General features: G+C 37.8%; 2 protein-coding genes across 2 annotated transcripts; one reads left to right on the top strand and one right to left on the bottom strand.

Moving 5' to 3' along the window:
- Nucleotides 1–8,333: 8,333 nt before the first annotated feature.
- On the top strand, nucleotides 8,334–9,480 carry LOC129765427 (uncharacterized). The gene is made up of 2 exons (XM_055765751.1): nucleotides 8,334–8,886; nucleotides 8,953–9,480. Exons 1-2 carry the CDS (start codon nucleotides 8,706–8,708, stop codon nucleotides 9,249–9,251), a joined length of 480 nt encoding a protein of 159 aa, XP_055621726.1. The 5' UTR covers nucleotides 8,334–8,705; the 3' UTR covers nucleotides 9,252–9,480.
- Nucleotides 9,481–9,483: 3 nt separating this feature from the next.
- Nucleotides 9,484–10,073, bottom strand: LOC129765431 (mitochondrial import inner membrane translocase subunit Tim8). Its single transcript, XM_055765755.1, has 2 exons — nucleotides 9,831–10,073; nucleotides 9,484–9,756 (listed from the first exon to the last, which is right to left on the bottom strand). The coding sequence occupies exons 1-2, from the start codon at nucleotides 9,921–9,923 to the stop codon at nucleotides 9,583–9,585; spliced, it is 267 nt and encodes an 88-aa protein (XP_055621730.1). The 5' UTR covers nucleotides 9,924–10,073; the 3' UTR covers nucleotides 9,484–9,582.
- Between the last annotated feature and the right edge of the window lie 106 nt (nucleotides 10,074–10,179).

The following is a 10,179-nucleotide window of genomic DNA, read 5'->3' as shown; positions in this document are numbered from 1 at the left end:
AACCCTGAAGTGACAGACCGACGAAGTCAGTGGATCCTGAAACAGATGCGAAAGTAGTGCAGGGTGTCGACTAAAAATCCGAAAGAAGATTCCCTGATATACCCTGATTTTCGATTAATTTCAACAAAAAAATCCAGACGTAGATAACTGGAAAATATTTGGAAAAAATGCATCGAAAATTCAATAAGCTAGAACAAGAAAATCTATAAACCTTTGTCGATATCTTCCAATCAATGAAATTTACTTGTTTTGAGCTTGAGTTTAATGATAACTGAGAAGTGGCGTAACAGATAAGCAATATAATTTATTAATATAGATCAAAGTTATAATGAGTTGTTATATATTAACCTTGTTCTGAATTGCCATACCTTTTACCAGTGCTTACCTTGACATTCTAGAAGCTTCTCTTCCCGCGCACGAACGCGCGTCAGTTAGTTTTCACTCTCGCGATGAGTAAGTTTGCCTTCCGCGATAGATTCAAAATTAGAATTTCAAAAAATTACTTTATACAAAGTTTTCACGATTCAAAATTAGAATTTCAAAAAATTACTTTATACCAAGTTTTCACCACCTCGAAAAAACACCCTATGCCAAATATCAGCTCAATCGGACTTAAGGGAGAGTGGTCAGAGTTTGAGTTTTTTGAAAATCGAAAAATCACCCAAGGGGGGGAAATCGGGGTTTTCGAAAACAAATGTTTGATGCCAAATGTCTTTAAATTGCATGAAACGTCGAAATCTAGTGTCATCTGAAAAAAAAAATGTTTTATCAAAAATCGGTACTCAAGGACTTAGTTTTTTTTCGGAATACGAAACGAAAAGTATGGTTTTGGATGCCAATAAAAATAGTTATCTCGATTTTTCAATCGGAACTACGAAATGTTAATTTACACGATAATATACCCTATGCAAAATATTAGCTCACTCGGACTTCATTTACTGTTGCCGCAGACGTTAAAATTTGATTTTTTTGAAAACTGAAAAATCACCGGAAATCGGGGTTTAAAAAAAATTGATGCCAAATGTCTCAAAATTGCATGACACGTCGAGATATATAATTATTTGAAAATATTTTTTTTTTTTTGTCAAAAATCTATTTTTCAGGCGAAAAGTCCCAGAGTGCCGATTTTTGAAAAAAAAAATTTCGAGATGACACTAGATCTCCCCGTTTCATGCAATTTTAAGACATTTGACATCAAATTTTTTTTTTTCGAAAACTCCGATTTCCTTCCCCCTTAGATGATTTTTCGATTTTCAAGAAACTTAAACTTTGATCGCTTTGCGCTACTCTCCCTTAAGTTCGATTGAGCTGATATTTGGCATAGCGTTTTTTTTTTTGAGGTGGTGAACATTTTAACTTTTTGAAACTCGAGATGACCATTTCCATTGGCACCCTAGTGTACAGTGAACGACACAAACAAAAACCACCCCCAATATTAATCAAAATGTGAACAAAACTTATATTTCTTCAAACTATTCTTGATTTCTTCTTATAGTTTTATAGTTTAGAAAAGTAAAATTTCAGAGCATTTACTACTTTCTTTTTCGCACCGGTGGTTATCACGACCGCATTGTTGACGTAGAACTACGCTGTGGTTTAATTCAAATCGCTTGTTCATTACTTCGGATATTACTTTATAATGCAACGGAAATTTTTAAATAACCATTTTACCAGTTTGGTCGCCCTGAAATGTTTTTTTTTATTGTAGAATTATTTGACGATAATTGTTGGATGATTCATTCTTGTGCTCACAGAACAGTACATACTCGAGATAAGCGCAGCTGTCATCCTTAGTGGAGAAAGTTTTGCTACTGACAAGCGAAACCAAATCACATACAAAATTTCAGAACGACATTTACTTTCTTGGTGACTAAATAAACGAAACAAACTCTATCTGTTAATCTCCAACCTCGAAAAAAGTAGCACTGCTTCATTATGATCAAGATTAGCGCAAATGCAATCCTAGTTGAGAACTTTTTTGCGACAGGCACGCTAGCCCAAATAAATTAATAACTTAATATAACTTATTGAATAACTTGGTATTCTCCAAATAATTTTTTGGTGCACAACCTTAACGCCTGCTTCACCATAGCGTCAGTTCAATGCATTGATGACAGAAAACAAACGATGTTAACTGCTTGGAAAAAGACTGAATATTTGCCTTCATTACCAAATACCCAAGCGTAAATATTTCCCACCCGCTATCTCCCCTCCTTGTTTATATTTATCATTACGACTGCATAATTTGCAACACCAAACAATCGTCAATTATAGCATAAAAAATAAGCGATTGTCGCATCGTTACAGGGCCAATGCATACGAGAACAGATACAAATGGTGTTTCAGCGTAGCGAAGATGCACTATTTTACGTACGGGTTATGGAGCACGCACGTACGCAAACAAATATACATATATCGATGGCTTGGAGATATATCGATGGCTTGAAGAAACTAAATATACACACACTTATCTCCGTTTTGCGCTCAGAAGCCTTTTCTGTTAATATTACCAGTCTAGATTAGCTTAGCTGTCATCCTTTGTGGAGGGAGTTTTCCTACCGTCATGCGAAACCAAATCACTGACAAAATTCCAGAACATTCATTTTCTTGGTAAGCCGACAATAGCCTAGCTTGATGATTCCCCACATAATTGTGTAGCCCAGAACCTTAATGCAATGCCGTAAGAGACATCAGCGAATGAGTAGCTCGAGTCCACAGCTCAATCCGAAATGAAGACATGTGATGGCGCAAAACAAGGAAGAACAAGCGATTGACATTGCTTTGCATACAGAACGATACTGAAAGTTTGACTTCCTTGCTTGAGACTTTAAACTTCTTCAGTTCATTCGTCTCTAACCTTCAAAAAGGCCCTTGGAAAACTTTACTTTTTCCATCATATTACTCCTCCACCTTGAGAGAGGCATTCGATCCCTCGCCGTCCAGCTCGTCCAACTCGCCCAGCAACGATGTTGTTCAGTCGATTTCCTCAGGAAGAATGAAAGTTTGCCTCAGCGAGATCCACTGTTTATACTCTAGGCAAATATTCCCCTTCGTTTTTCTTCTTTTCCTTTGTTCACGGAGACTTAACATCTTACGATTTCCCCTTCGTTGCTCGTCGATAAGTTGCTCGTTATTGACAGTTCTGTTCGGGAAAGCACACAAATGGACAGAACAAATGTATGGAGAATTGGGAATGCTTCCAATTTTCATCAATTTAAACCATATACAGACTATGGAATTGTAATGTATAGCATATCAAACAAATCTTAGGGAATTTTCGATTCGTTTAGTATGTAAATCGCCAAAATCCGTTCGCGGCAAAAATAGTTATTAACGTTAACTTTATTTCATAAAAACGTGACCTGTTTTCTGATTTGGCACCCTGAATGAAAGACGTAGTTCTACGTCAAAAAGGAAACCAAAAATCACAATTTTATAAAACAAAGTTTGAAAAATAATGAATGGAAGTTTGAAAAATAATGAATTTTCCTGATTTTTTTCGGATTTTAGGAATAAAGTAAGGTGTTCAGATATTTTGGTTATTGTTTCAGGTATATTTGAAGATGTATTTTCCATTTTTTGAGTGCATGAATGATGATTAGTATGCTGCTGACAGTTGAATGGGTAGATGTTATATGAAAATCGGTACCTTGCTGGTGGTATTGGTTCTGAAACAACGAGATGTCGCAGAACGAATTCCAATGAATATTTTGAAAGTTTAGGACAATACCTAAAGCGTTACATGGGGGCGGCTTTTTTTGGTTAAAACTGAGTTATTTTTCATGAAAAATCGCTGTGAAAAATCGAAAAAACAAGATATCAAAAAACGGCTATGTAACGCTTTAGATAATTCATTTTTACATGTTGATAAAAAAATTCAGCCAAATCGGTCCAGTAGGTCCTGAGAAACCGATACCACCACTTGAATAAACATGGTTTAGAGAAAAAGCATTTAAAAATCCGTACAGCAATTCTATATCCCTTGAGGTGACTTCACACTTTTAGCTGTAACTTTCCAACGAAATCAAATATTGAAAAATCCGGACAACTTTTCTGAGGACATAAGGATCCCAAAAATGAAAAAACAAAAATTGCTGAACGGAAGTTACAACTGTGTTGACAAATTTATGAACCTTCCGGTACCCTGGTGCGTTGTTATACTAACCAGAATAGCAACTCCCGATGTGGCTGCCAAGTTATGTGCACAACACATACAACGTCCCGTCACCGTAAAAAAAAATCAGACTTCAAATAACTAGCCAGTTACTTATTTTTATAATAATCAGTTAGTTATAAATGAACAGCCCATATTATCATGCGTTATCAATATAGACAATACGTCTTCAATTTAAATAGTATCCAGCCGAAGATTTACGATTTAAATACTGCTGTTGTATAGAAATTTTACTGAAAATTCAGGCGTTTAATTTATTCGGCGAACATCTATTCTTAAAATTGAACCCAAGTTCAATAAAACACATCGATGTCTCTTTCTTATTTCTTTTCTTATTTCATATTTAATTCTGTGGAGGCGATCTGGCGTAGGGGTAACATCCATACCTCTCACGCTGTATGTCACGAGTTCAATTCTCACTCTCGACATTCTTCCAAAAATGGAAGTAAAAGTGACAAACCAGCCAAAAGTGTTGCAAGTCACTATAATACAGATAAAAAAAAATAATGCTTTGTTTGCTAATCTAATACAACTAATCTTCAAATTTTAATCTAATTGAGTATCTTTCAAATTAATCCAATAGTCAGGTTTATCTACCGGTATTACTACTTTTTTAAGTATAAAATCCTTTTGTGATTTTTGAAGCTGAAGCTGGTCAATGAAATTAAATGAAGGTTTTAAAACATCTTTCAGATGTTTTTTGTCGATATCTTCAATTTCTTCATGTTATGGTAAGTCCGTTGGAATTTCTTCCAAACCTATTTGATTTTATCCGATAACAACTGAAACTATCGACGAAGACGTTTTGACTATTTTCGAAAAGATAAATGCTAACACTACAGACAAAGTCTCCTATGCAAACATGGGCAGAGTAATAATCTACCATTGACCACTTTGCCCCCAAACAACAAAGTAATTTCTATGTGAAATAATCGCTGAAATTGAACAAAATATCTGTACACCTCTCCTAGAACATATGAACAGTTGTCCAAACTGTTGATTTCCAAAAATATCAGGTCAAATAAATTAAATTTCACTAGAAATTCCGTAAAGACGTAAAGAAAGAAAGACGTAAAGTGACTATCAATACGGTGTCAAAATTCAATAGTTATACTACCAAACACCCCTATGCTTTGAAACTCTACAATATACATATGTGGCAGATGCAAACAATGAAGTGTCAAAGTCAAGGTTACGCCAAGAAAAATACACAATAAAATATGCTTATTGTAATTTTTTTATGTTGTACCATGTAGATTACGAGTTAGGAGCACAATTTATTATTTTTTATTTTTTTTCAACGATGTCCTATGGCAAAACGAGGTTTGGAGATTAATTTTTATCTTACATTCTGATTCGATTGCAAAATATCGGCCTCTTTCTGTGTGCCTTCTAAAATTTGGGTTCGTTTCATCTCGCTTTTCTGTTTTATCAACTTTGATTCATTTGAATTTGAGCTTCATACCTCCTGCATCCCTTGCCTTCTAGATAAAAAGAGTGATACAGGTAAACTTCGATAAAACGTACCCTCGATATAACGTCACTCGATATAACGTACACATTTCCAAAGTGTAAAGGAAATTTATTTTCAATATTTTTTTTCTGATAGAACAATGAATAACCTGTATTGTGATGCTAAAACAAGCTTTGTACCTTCGATCAATCCCGAAATACAGCTGGTTTTGTGATTCCGGATTCTAAATGAATCAAGCTTTAATCAACAGTACGAAGGGAAACATCATGAGAAAGGCTGGCTTCGTCTTCTGATTGAAGTTATTCATTAACTTTACTAAAACAGCAACACAATAATGTATTATAGACTACGTTTGTGAGTACTTTATTATGCTTCGATATAACGTACAATTCGATACAACGTACATCTTTGAAAGTGAAATGTACGTTATATCGAAGATTACCTGTAATTTCGAGCTCGTTATACACGTATATACGTATATACAGTAGTAACCAAAAATTTTGTTTTTCCACGATTGGTGACAAATTCTCTGATATTCCCTGATTTCCCCTGACGTTGTTTGGATTCCCTGATATTCCCTGATTCTCAAGGTTTTCCAGGAACTCGACAGCCTGTAATGGGTCCTTCAGAGCGGAGCCCACATCTCAGGTGCTTCCCCACTCGGAGCTTCCCCGTTGGAACCGATGACCTCCGGGAAAAAGTTCGAATTTATTTGACAAAGCAGGAAAGAAAAGTGTGTTTCGTAAATAACAAACCTTCACGGGACTGGGTGGCACGATTCCTTCGCCATCACCAGCCACTGAGCAAACGTTTTGCACAAAATATAAAGCTAAACCGCGCAGCAATAATACGTGAAATAATCGCAGAGTACATGGCCAACTTAAAAGAATCTCTGGAAGATGTTACGGCTTCCAATATTTTTAAGTACGACGAGACGCATTTGTCAGATGATCCGGGTAAGAAGCTTGCTATCTGTAAGCGTGGCTTAAAGTACTTTTAAAACGTGAGGAACTTCAGTAAATCTGCGACTTCCGTTATGTTTTGCGAAAGTGCAACTGGAGAACTGTTGCCACCGTACGTGGTGTTCAAGGCAGAACATTAATGGGATTCTTGGAAACTTAATGGCCCTCTTGGAACACGCCACAATCGAAGTGCTTCTGGCTGGTTCGACGAAAGAATTTCCTTCATCTCATTTGAATTAAAAAAATGGAGTTTTTTTTTTCAAATGATAAAAATGAAAAACAGTGGCAAAAGAAGCCTCGCACGACGGTACATCAAAAATAGTGTTACAATAGGGAAATAGTAGAGAAAGCAATACAAAAAAACATTCTTTCAATAATCTGTCTAAAAAAAATCTCATTGAAGAGGCCGATTTTTAAGTTATATATTTCCAATATTTCCCCATCCTGAGCTACGCTGCGAAATATTGTCGTTGATGAACGCAGTTTTGCGTCGTGCTCTCAATAATTCGATGCAGATCAGCGTGCAGCGTGCAGCACTTCACGTGAAAGAGAGAGGAATCCTATCCAGTGCCACAACGCATTGTATGAAAGGCTTTATTTTTTGTCAGATAGTGTAGGTACAAAGGCCAACCCGCTGCACCGCTCCTTCTTTGCCAATTTATCAATTTAACTCTGTCTGAACACATTTTAAATACCTCGTCGAATAAACCCTGAGAATTCAGTACCGTTCTCTTCGAAGTCTACTCGTAAAATCGAAGCGCTGCCCAAAGTGAATGCGTCCTTTCGTACGCTGCTATGTATGATTATCTATATCAACGTTGTCTGGCCGAAAGAAGGGCAAAGAACTGATTGCTGCTTGTTAGGGTTCCATCTTTTTCTGTTGTCGATTATGCTATGTTTCAGTTCCGAAATCCACCCATAATCACATCCAAATCGTTCGAAATATAAATCTGTTCCGAGATAGTACACAGAAACATCAATCGTGGAAGCTGTGATAAGCAGTCAAGCATTCGTTATTCAAAAGAGTGCTTTCCATTGGATTGTAATGTATTTTGTTGCGGAATATGAAGTAAATTTCACTTAATTTGATTTAAATATAATCAATCAGTCGAACGAACTAATCGTTCGATGCAAGTTAGCCTGTACCAAATCGTTTTTTTTTTTGCATTGCATGCCTTTTTCTTTGCATCTGGAGCCAGAGAGATCGGTACAGCTGTTCCAGAGTTTGAGGCGTACGACATTTCAACGCAGGGATAACTTCAGACAGCTGTATATTCGAGAATTCCTATTGGATCGGACCTTTTATTGTACCGTGGTGTTCTCCGGATTTCTTCAACTCCCTAATTCGGTTTCCCAATAGGATCAATAAAGCCGTTTTGGGTAGAACAAAATCGAATTGACTACTGGTGACCTCGAAAGGTCATCCACAATAACCGTGACACTGATTGTAGGCAAACGCATATGCGTGCAGTGTCGGAATCGAAGGATGGCCCAGATTTGATGGAAATGGAACAGATATGTAGAAGAAATGACCATACCTAATTAATAGAGTTTTTCTAGCATTCGTGCACACATACCAAGGCGTTCTATATACACATATTTATTGCCCTAACCCTTTGTGTCTCAAACACAACAGATAGTGAATTTTGTTTACCTCCCCAAAATGCACCCATACAGACTCAAAAGGAAAGCTCTATTAAGAAAAGATTATCTCCCAAACAAGTGACAAAATTAATACAGTTGAAATGTGAACCAACTTTGCAAATCTCTCCGATAGAAAGAAACGAGAATAACCTTGCGTCCAACTACTCGGAAAGCTTGAAAGCGAATCGGTACCAAATCAGCTGTCCGTGTGTGCCCATGTCTTAAAGCCCGCCTCTATATTTAGACGGAAGGTGGAAGAAATTTTATGCGTCGGTGTCAGTTCGAATTTTCTGCCTCGCAAACCATGGATGCAGCAAGGCAGGATGCAAAGGAAAACGCATACACGCCTAGAAATATATAAAAGATATAATACACAGAACGGCAATAAACATTCGCTCGTGAGAACTCGCCGTTGTTCCATGCGTTCTTAGTTTGACTTAAGTATTACAGAATGAATGACTTCGGCAGCATTCATCAGCACCGTTTGTTGCTCATGGCGAGCGCAGTGATTATACTTAGCAGTTTCGCGTATCCCGCAGCAGCGCAACGGCAGAAATTCTGCGGACCTAGTTTAGTGAAGGTACTCAATATAGTTTGCCTGACGTTTCCCACGTACCACAAACGGAGCACAGGTAGGTCCAATATCACACCTTTTTTGCTGCTTTTATTCGCATATCTTATTTTGTGTGTGCCGGCAGGATATGCGGAACAGCTGTCCCTTAATGAAAATGTGATGAACAATGGTGATTGGCCATTAATCGACCAAGACGATGTGGGTAGATTGAATGCTATCGAACAACTCAGAAGAATGATCATGTTTTTGCCGAAACATCGAGCCCCGGTGGATGATAATGTTGAGAACCATACTGAGATGTCGAATGCCATCCCGGGTCGGTTCAGGATAGCTAAACGTGGCGTGGTCGACGAGTGTTGCGTCCAACCATGTTCGATAGAACAGTTGCAAACCTATTGTGGTTCGCTGAACAACAGAAAATAATCATCGCAGGCCTAAACGATCGGACCACAGTGGACTACAGACAAGCGTGAGGACATGTTCTGATGTTTATCTACAATCATTTTATCTACCAACATATTTTTAAACCATGTATACCAAAACAAACAAATTAAACAGAGTGGAACGCGTACAAAACTACTTACTGAATGCTGCCAAGCGGAGGACAAAAATTGAATAACTGACATAACATAATAAAGAACCATTTAAGGGCACATCATTTTTCGTCTAACAATTATTTATTTCCCAGAGATGATGAGAAACAACCAAATATCTTATCAATTTAAACCTAAAACATGCTCGCGATAGTGTCGGCTCACATCCCCGGTTGTCCCTTCTGTAGCGTCTGTGCGAATCGATTGGCAATGAAGAGCGAGGTATCAATGAAACGATCCACACAATTGTTCAAACAGGTTTCGGTGCGACTATCCAGTTTGCTTCCCGGCTTGTCCACGCACTTGTCCCAGCAGATATCGTTAAACTCGTGGATCTGGAACGAGAAGCCAGAGCGTTATCAGCGCACAGTAATATGCAGCCTTTCATGTCATGTAATGTTATCCCAACCTGAGCGCTCAGCTGCGCCTTCTGTTTCTCCGCCATCAGAAAATCCTGCAGCTCGGGGTCAACGGAACTTTTGCCGGCATCGAAGTCTGCCATTGCTGAGGGTTGATTTGGGAGCTGTTTGGTTGTTTTCTCACAAGAAAGAACGATTTTTGATCGAGATTACCGCTGCGTGATGCAATTGACTGCGAAAGAAACACAAATCCTTTGACAGAACATGCGTGTTTTCTGTTACGTAACCAAAATGTCATAATGTTTCGATCAACCGTCGAACTGAGCAGTCGAGGTGATGACTGAAAGGCGCAACCCGCCATTACGCCCACCTAAACAATCGCATAATGACGATGTTCTT

Source organism: Toxorhynchites rutilus, chromosome 2 (assembly GCF_029784135.1).
Source record: "Toxorhynchites rutilus septentrionalis strain SRP chromosome 2, ASM2978413v1, whole genome shotgun sequence".
In the NCBI taxonomy this organism is placed as follows: Eukaryota; Metazoa; Arthropoda; class Insecta; order Diptera; family Culicidae; genus Toxorhynchites; species Toxorhynchites rutilus.
This window is presented reverse-complemented; position numbering and strand designations above follow the sequence as displayed.

Coding starts and splice junctions, on each gene's coding strand:
- LOC129765431 (XM_055765755.1), bottom strand. CDS start 9,923: ATGGCAGACTTCGATGCCGGCAAAAGTTCCGTTGACCCCGAGCTGCAG. Junction 9,757..9,830: donor AGGCGCAGCTGAGCGCTCAG/GTTGGGATAACA, acceptor TTCTCGTTCCAG/ATCCACGAGTTTAACGATAT.
- LOC129765427 (XM_055765751.1), top strand. CDS start 8,706: ATGAATGACTTCGGCAGCATTCATCAGCACCGTTTGTTGCTCATGGCG. Junction 8,887..8,952: donor GTACCACAAACGGAGCACAG/GTAGGTCCAATA, acceptor GTGTGCCGGCAG/GATATGCGGAACAGCTGTCC.